The 9,357-nt window shown below is 39.1% G+C and overlaps 1 protein-coding gene across 1 annotated transcript in view; it reads right to left on the reverse strand.

The window, feature by feature from the left end:
- Positions 1-3,489: 3,489 nt before the first annotated feature.
- Positions 3,490-9,357, reverse strand: part of clu (clusterin) — a 13,557-nt gene continuing 7,689 nt past the window's right edge. The window contains exons 6-10 of the mRNA XM_035678768.1: positions 8,717-8,930; positions 7,766-7,906; positions 5,964-6,190; positions 5,082-5,272; positions 3,490-4,221 (exon numbers count right to left, since the gene is read on the reverse strand). Of these exons, the coding sequence (XP_035534661.1) occupies positions 4,209-4,221; positions 5,082-5,272; positions 5,964-6,190; positions 7,766-7,906; positions 8,717-8,930 (786 nt within the window). The 3' untranslated portion in view covers positions 3,490-4,208. The remainder of the gene's footprint in view (positions 4,222-5,081; positions 5,273-5,963; positions 6,191-7,765; positions 7,907-8,716; positions 8,931-9,357) is intronic.

Genomic DNA, 9,357 nt, shown 5'->3' on the forward strand with positions numbered 1-9,357 from the left:
ACTCATCTTGTGACATTCAGCCCACCTCCCTCTTCTTACTGCCCCTTGAAGTCTACGTGCGTGTGTGGTTGATGGCATGCTGCGGTGAATGAATGAATGTGCTTTGTCTCCCCCCTAATGTTACAGTGTTTGGAGATTGATGTGACTGAATGGTTTAACTTTATGCCAAATGATTGAACTGGCACTCTGCCCTCTCACCTCTACTTGGGCTGTGTTTTAAAAAAAGAAAATGCAACCTTGTTTCCTTTCTCACAGGTTTCTCTCGATTTTTTTCCAAACATAGCTGTGCATCAACATTTCAGCTTTCTTTTAAACCTCTTATCCTTGGTTGCTGCGGTTATTTAGTCTTTAACTTCACCTGGATGCGAAATTGTTGAGTTGAAACAGACACTCACTTGAAGGGTTTGAAGATATTCCAGCTGCTTGACTGCAGGAGGCGGCATTCATGAAGAAGTGTGTTGCTGATCAGGGAGAGAAGTGTTCCTGTGATTTTCCGGTCAGCAAACACACGTGCACAGATCCGATCTGACGGTGCAGATAAGAGTCGATATTGATTAAGAAATTTAGCTGTTCTCCAATCGGGCAGTCGGCACTATGCAAGTACGGGCGATACATCTTCACAGACCAACTATGCTTAGCTGTTTGTACTATGATAGTAGCAACTGTGTGAGCAGTTTTTGTATCTTAGATCTTCCAATACACCATCTACTGTATGTTTGTGATTCATTTTGCCTTTTTCTTTTTGGTACTGACGAGCAGTTCGCTTCCCCCCCCTTTGCTCCCGGATCCAGAGGGAAGTAAACTCCAGATCAGTGTTTTTTTAGGGCACTTCCACCCTAAATGTGCAAGATACGACCCTTGCTGGTTGTAGATGAAGCTTAACAGGACTACAGACGGAGACCAGTCAACAGAACGGGAGACCTGAATGACCCAACTGCACTTTGAACTTAAACACCGCCCCCGCATCCCCCCTCCTTATTTCTTTTGTATTTTTTATTTGTTACGTCCCTCTTTGCTTTCTTTTAACCTGCATGTTGTTGTATTTAAAAAAAAAAAAAAAAAGAAAGAAAGAAGTTGCTTTAAGAAGAAAAAATAATGAACCACTCAAGTTTAATTTTTTTCCGTACAACCTGGAAACTGGTTTTTGTGCCACTACCCTAAAATATCCTGTCTTGTTTGTTTGTTTTAATTTTTTATAAATGTTTTGTCCCTGGAGCTTCCTGTGTGTTTGCGAAGAATGTTCTTCTTAAGCCTTACTCCCCAACTGGCGTTCAGGTTTCCACGGTGGCTGACTGACCTCTCCTCCTTGTTGTATCACGGCTCGCCTTCTTTTTTCTGCTGTTGAGGATGATGATGTACTTGGTGTGTGTGTGTGTGTGTGTGTGTGTGCGTGTGCGTGGGTGCGTGCGTGAGTGTGTTATATTGTTTCCAGACCTGGAACTAATACCATTTAAAACCCTATTAAAAACCTTCATGTGGGATTGATTTATGTTTGCTAGCACAATAGCTCTCCTCCATCCCTAAACCCAAAAGGCAATCCAGGCAGGCAGAAGCAATCAGTCGTTAACGAAGTCTTTGATGGGATTTTGAATGCTATTTGCTCCCAGATCTGTGTTGTATATTGTATATGATACACACTTTTGGACTCATATGTAAATTTGCATTAATTGCTGACTAACAGCGAAAGAATATTCTATTTAATTCCTTCTCTCTTGGCTGTGGGATCCTAGATGTTTAACTGCATGGATGTACTGTATCTCTGCAGAGTCAACTAGCAGCTGTGTGATTTTTACACAAAAATAAAAATGGCACAATATTTTAAACGCTGCTCTCTTTACTGACTTCTTTATTGTTTGTTAAAGGCCCTGAAAACATGCTCCTGGTCCTGCATGAGCACACAACGCTCTCTTTACAACAGTTTCGGATATTTAAAGCAGCAACAAAGAACTTTCATGTTTTGTTGACTCTGGCGACCCCTGTGGACAAAAGCGGTAGTGTTTCCACCACCTCGTTTCATTGATTTCGAGGGGTATTCAGTTGAATCAGCAAAGATGGAAGACATGTTTTATGAGTTGCAAGCATTATTTACAAAAATAAAGAATGAAAAGTCAGAAATCAGTACGGGACACAAGTGGAAAACAAAAACTGCCTGTAATGGTAGAGGAAAGAGAGGGGATCTCCAGTGGTGAGTTTTATGCTGAACCACGCAGGGTGCATCAGGCTGATGAGTCTGTCCTGACCAGGATCCTGTAAAACAAAAGAAGAACCAGCAGCCAAAAAGAGAACACCTAGTGAAGGGGTCGTCACAGCAACTTGACTGTGACATGAAGAACACCAACACCAGATGGGAAGATTGGGGCCATGTTCTCCAGTTGGTCGAATAGATTTTGTGGTTTCTTTGCAGCAACATTAATGTTTGGAGCATTGTTGTCTACTGTCCCGTCATCAGGATTAGCTCTACAGGCCAGTTTTTAAAAAATCCTTAAAAGGGCGTCTACTCCTCCTACCTCTTTAAAAATTTCAGAATCTGTGAATATGTAATTTTATTTTATTTCTGTAGCTTTCCTGCTGGACACAAGATGTCCCCTACTTCACTGTGAAGTCTTTTCTTGTGCACTGGTGGCTTTAATGGGAAAACATCCTACTAGTGTCAAAACTCTGCACATACAACTGTAGGAACAAGAAGAACAAAAACATATTTTCACTGGAGGGGGACTTTACAGGCTCAAAACCATGTTTTTCTAGCTCAAAAGCATCTTTTCAGTGCTGGCAAATGGTCAGCAACAGTGCAACACAGTTCAGTAGCATGTATTTGTTATGTTTTTTTGGTGATGATTAATGACATGTATACTGTTTAAGTGTTTGTGTGAAATATATTTTCAGTGGCAATTAATGTTGAAAAATAAGAAAACTCTAAAATACTTATGATGAGACTGTAATTACGGATTAAATCATAGGATCTAGCTAAGACTGTAAACAAAAACCAGTCACAGTGACAAGACAGCAGCAGCTGCAGGTTGTTGGATTAAAACTAGTCAATTTATTGTTCATCAAGTCCAGTTAGGTTCTAACGATATCTCAAGGAAAATAAAAACAGACAGGAAGCAACAGGATGCACTTGTGCTCAATTTAAAGTGGCATAACAAATGGTTTCACTTTTTTAATTAAAAAAACAATTGTAAAGATTTTTACAAGCATGTTTTAGCTTGTAACATATTTGTGTATAGACTGATGACTTAAAAAGTAAATGAAATCCACTTTTAATCACATCTATATCAAACAATAAAGTATGCAGAAAATTCAGGGATATGAATATTTACGTCAATCCAAAATGTGTCTCAGAAGCTTTGTGCTCACCTGTTTCTGCACTGAAGCCATTTAAGGCACTAACTTACTGTAAAAACTACTTCACAAGAAGTCCCTGGTGACCATTTGCTGCATAAATTCAGAAAATTGTCAACAGAAAAAGACAAAGACACTGACACTGAATGGATTTGAGCAGGTTTTATTAGATCTTTATGTATTGCTCCATGGCTAGGCTGTTGTACAGAGGGTGTCAAAGAAATCCTGAACATAATCAACTCCTATAGTATTTTAACTCTCCAAACTTTAAACTCTCCAATCAGTGAGTTCAACTGCAGCAAATCAACCACTTCAACCAACTCAGATGAAAGCGATCAGAGAGTACTGTAGAAGGGTACTTCAGGTCATTAAAACCACTGAAACAGCCTGAATCAACTTCATCAAAACTTTAGTTTCCTACAAATCTCTGCAAGAAAATCAAAGCTGTGTTTTATTGAACTGTTATGGAAGAAACATCAGTTTAATTGTGTGTTAGAAACACTGAATGCAGATAATAAACCATTGTAGAGTAAATTACATCAAGTTTGGCTTAAGCATATTTTGCAAAGCCCAGCTTACATATAGTATTAAGACCTTGAGGTGCTACAGACACGAGTAGGCCTGTTATCTACATCTACTGAATATCTTCTCTTACAGCAGGAAAACGAGCTCTAATGTAACAATATAAATCTCTGAGGTTAAACTGTCGATGGCAAAAGCAGGAATTAATTTAGATTTACAACAGAATCAGAGGGTTGGCTTCAGGGGTGTTTCCAGGTGTGTTTATCGTCTGGGTTTCAGGTGCGGTTCAATGAATCCAGAACATTCTCTAGTCAGCAGGTTGGGACGCAACTCCAACAGGGACTTTATTTCACCATACTGGAAAAACAAAGAGAAGGAGATCCGAGATTGTCAGTGATTCTTTTATAGGTACGGAGTTCATTTTCACTCCATACGATCCATCTGCTGTTTCCCCCATATGTTAAATTCAAGGAAAGGACTTCAGGATTTTAAGATCTAAAATTCAAATCTTACAAAGTTGCTTAAATAAAAGTAGCACAGGGGAGTAGTACATTAAAGTAAACAACAGAACCTTAAAAGTACTGAAGTGCAGTACAGCAAATCTGCTCAGTTACGTTTGTCCACTGCCATTAACATTAAAAAATTAAAAAAATTAAAAAAATTAAAAATTGTAGCAGAATAAAAATAAATTGTAGGATATGGGGAAGTTTAAAGGAGATACATAAAAACCTACTACAAACAGTTATTAATTGGTTACGAAACAGTCTAAATTCAAAACCGATGCCTCTATATGACCTACATAAACACCAGAATACTGGTTATTTCTATATAGTTTAAATCTATTTAGTTAGTTCCCAGGCTAATATAGACTGGATATGGGGAAACAGCTGGCCTGCATCTGTCAAATGGTAACAGTTGATGGGAGCAGTTACCACCAGAGATTCTGAAAGCTTAAACAAACAATAAAATAATGTGACTTTAGAGGTGCTGGTAGGTTGATTTTGTTAGCTTTGGCCAGCCGAGCTATCTTGTTCCCCGTTTCCAGTCTTTATGCTAAGCTAAGCTAAAACGGCTGCTGGCTGTAGCTTTATATTTATGAGACAGACATGAGAGTGGTATCAGTCTTCTCATCTAACTCTCAGCAAGAAAGCGAATATCCCCAAAACTATTTCTTTAAATTTTGGTTATGCTCCTCCTGCTTGTAGTTTGACACTCACACACTGATTTCTTTGTAGCGGTCCAGTGCCTCCTGGGCCACCACCTCAGAGAACTTAGGGTCGGTCCAGGGGATGTCGCCTGGCACAGTGAGGTTCATCGGCGGAGAGTCGAAGAGCTGCACAGACACATTGGTTTCTGCAGGCTGCTTCTCCTCTCCAGTTGGCTTCTCTTCAGTGTCCCTGCAGATCACCTGCAGTACGGAGGGCGTTTCATCTTTACATTTTTTTCAGTAAACGGCCTAAACATATCTCCTTTTTCACACACTCTAGGTAATACTAGTGTATTCTGTGCTGATGCAGACGTAGTGGGCAGACTGTGGCTTAATGGCTCAAATTTTAGTAATTTTGATTGTTTCACTGCAGTTTAATTATTTCTTAAATTAAATTCCAACTTGCAAGGTAATTGTTTGTCTAATTAAAAGTAAGGTTTAAGGTTTAAGGGATTAAAGGAATTGCAGAAAACAGACACATCACAAAAAGACACTTAAAAAAATTAAAAAACCCACTTTAACAAAATATAATACAAGAAAACCTTGAATTTTAAAGGTAATCTTGAAAGAGATGCACAGATTTTATGTTCTCATGTTTTTCACGAAGCAGACCCTCCTTCTTCATCCATTTTCTGTACCACCTTGTTATAAATTCACATCTTTTAATTTAGGAAAAAAGTCTGAACTGACAAGTCATTTCATATTGACATATTGCATTTGGCTACAGATTACACCCTTAATACTTTTATACCTCATTCACTCTTTTCCTATATGTACTATATGTTTCTCATAAAATCTCCTAACCAACATAGACAGATGGAAAAATAAACAGCACAACAATGACTGAGTTTAACAGATTACCTACAGCAGCACAGCAAGCAAGTCTACATACCGTCTGAACCTGGAACACGTTGTCATTGGCATTGGTTTGGTTTGCCAGAGAAGACACCCAGCCGAACTGGCTGTTGAGCAGGTCCAGGATGAAGGAGGTGTTTAACATCTTATCCTCAAACGTCTTCATGAGGCTGTTGTACTGCTGAGTGAATCGCTCGACCATGGCCAACGCCTCTTCCAGCTCTTCCTTCAGCGGGCCCTCCAGAGGTTTCTTCCCGGAGCAGTCTGTGAAGGAAACAGGGAACAGGCAAACAGCATCATCATGAAGCTCGAGGAAGGTTAGAAGAATCACTGAGATTAGAGTCACTGCATGATTCTTTTACATTATTTGGCATTTTGATCCCAGATTATATCACATCTAACCAAAGACTTTCACTGAGAGTATATAAAGCAATTGAATTATTGTAATAATTGAGTATCAAATGACAATGTGACAATAAATAACTCTCCCCACTCTCAAAGCGTTGTTTTCGGTTGCAGCTGTTTTTAGTTAAAAGGCTTTAAAAACTGACTCAGCATGTAACGACATGCAAAGTAAGCGACTCGCTGGTGAACACAGTGCAGCATTTAGCAGCTAGAGAGCCAGAGATTTTCCTCAGAAGTTGGTGGAGACCAAAAACGGAGCCGAAACAGAGTAAATATTGGACTCCAGCTAAATGAATAATGTTGCTCCACAACTGCTGGATGTGTAAATGAGCAACTGTTTGCTAATAAGTTCACCATATCGTACACATCCGGTCGGAGAGCTTTGTTGCATGTTGTTGCTCTTATACCTCTTTCCTCCTTCATTTCCTGTGATCTTTCTACTGTCGACTATCAAATACAGGCATAAAAAAACGTACCTAAAAATGCTTGTTGTCATTGTGGAAAGAGGGTTGGTCTTCTGATTACTCTTAATATTTAAAAACACTGCCATAGTAACATCTCGTCTTTATACAAAATGAGATATCCCTTTAAACATTACTGATGTTTGGGGGGGGCAATTAATTTTCCTGATATGGCAGTTATCGTATGACTTTTATTCTAAAATAACAACTGTTGTAACAAAATATTTTGGTGTAAAAGGGTATCGATGGGCCTCAGTATACAGGGTTTCCGACAACATTTTGCAATGTCGAGGAAAAAGAAAACCTAAGACTGAGAGGACGCAGAGGAGGAACAAAGTGTTCGAGCTGCATAATAAAATCTAAAGATAGATTTTAGGCTGCAGTGTTTATACCAGCTAGCTGCAAGCACCCCCTTGAAGGTGAAATCAATATTTTGTCTCAATGTCTCAAATGTAGATGATGCATTTTCCGTTCATGGCAAAGGAACAAAAGCACCATCAACACAAAGCAATAGATTACATAATTAAATGACACTCTCCCAGCATCCGCTGCCATCCTTTTATAAGCCCTTCCTGTTTCCAACATTAACATAAATCCTAATTGTGTTGCTCTAAAAACATCTTTGGATCATCATTCAGCTGGTTTCCTGCAGGAGGAAGCCGCATGAAAGGACACAGCCGGACCTCACGGCACCCACTCAACCCTTTCAACAGTTATTATTAGTTATTTTATGACATCTTACATAATTTGTTTAATTATCAAATACGTTATTTGTTTTATTTTGTATTTGATGTATTTTTCCCCAAGTATTGCTCGTTATTTGTTTCTTTTTGCTGCCCATATGTTACATATTATCTAACTATATCATCCTCACCATCTCTATTATTATACTTTATTGTATCCATGTTTACATTTTCAACTAATACTATATACATATATATATATAACAACATAAAAGAGAGAGTCATCTTACCAATGTGCTGGATCTCTCTGCATTTCTGACACTCGTCACGGAACTTGAGGCAGCCGGCTGAGTTGCGGCGAATCTCCCTGCAGGTCATCCTGCCGTTGCCAAAAGGTTTGGTGATGACCACGTCCTCGTTGACGCTGCCGTCTATAGCCCGACCAGACCAGACACAAAGACACAGCTTGATTTTTCAATTCACAACTTAGTGTCCACTCATTTCAAATCTTGAACTCAAATTTTCTAATCAGAGCCTGTTGGAGATGAGTGAAACTATATAAAACTGTTGTTAATATTCTCTAAACATTAGAACCAGATGTGCAGTTATAGTTGTGCAACACAAAAGGGTACCCAACCTTTTTCCTTAAGGAACCCCTGTTTTACCATTCAGTGCCACGCCCTTATCCTCCGCAGATGGAAGGCTGTTACTTATAAAACTTATACTATAATAATTTTTGGAGCCCACTATGTTGGGAGAAGATCTGCAGGTCAGTCTTCAGGGTAAAAATGGTCACATGACTAGGAATGTGCTTGCATGTAAACAGAATAACATTTACACTTCATTCAAAAGGTATATATGAATACATATACAAATGATATGATGGACAAATACATATTGTGTATTTGTCCATCATATCATTTGTTGTTGCATTTTTTTACTACTTCAATGGGAGAGATTTTCCAGACAGTTTGCCTTGTCAAGTGAGATAATGTTGCATCTGCTGTTTGGAAGTAGGTTGTTTTGGCCTTTTTTAAACTATTTTTGTTCTTTCTGTTGCTTTTATGGCTGATACAGTAAATGCTGTGTGTGTTTCACAGAGTTATTTCATCTACTTACTTTGTTTTTACCTAAAAGAGGCTGAAATGTGCAGTTTTATCACAATAAACAGTCAAAAGACAAAAGACAACAAAAAGTAAACAGAGCATCTACATTTCAATAGAATATGTGAGAAAATGTACCCTCATTAGGAGCTGTGTCTGTGTCGATGTCCATCATGGAGCCCATTGAGCTGAAGAAGTTCCTGGTCACGCCCGTCATGGGAGAGAACAAATTCTGGAAGCTGTGGAAAGGATCCCGGAATAGAGAGCGAATGCTTCTGCTCCGGCGAGTGTACGGTCCCAGGAAATTGGGGAGGAAGAACACAGGAGGGCTGTAGTGCACATGATCAGCCACCTGAGAAACACCAAGAACAAAGAGACAGAGCTGATGATGTTGTACCAGTTCCCACAACGGGAAGTGAGTTTGCTAATGTATCCGTATCACTGTTTTGACTCATACAAATACTTTCACTTAAAAAGGCATGTTTTTCTTCTTGTTCCTACAGTCGGATGTTCGAGCTTCAACGTGCAGAATGATGTATGTGCAGAGTTTGACGCTGGAAGAATGTTTTCACATTTAACTGCTGAAAGTGGAAAGTTTCTCTGTGCTAATTGAAAATCTGATTTTAGGGGCAGGACTAGGGGCAGGATTTGTGACTTTACAAATAATTTGGAAGTCCATCCTGGTCCAGTATGCAACCTATACAAGTGTGGAGGAGTGTGTCCAGCAGGAAAACTTAAAAATGAACAAAATTGACATATTCACAGATCCTGGAATTTTT

The sequence above is a fragment of the Morone saxatilis genome, unplaced genomic scaffold (assembly GCF_004916995.1).
Source record: "Morone saxatilis isolate NCDOM2014 unplaced genomic scaffold, NCSU_SB_2.0 Contig7, whole genome shotgun sequence".
NCBI classification, from domain to species: domain Eukaryota; kingdom Metazoa; phylum Chordata; class Actinopteri; family Moronidae; genus Morone; species Morone saxatilis.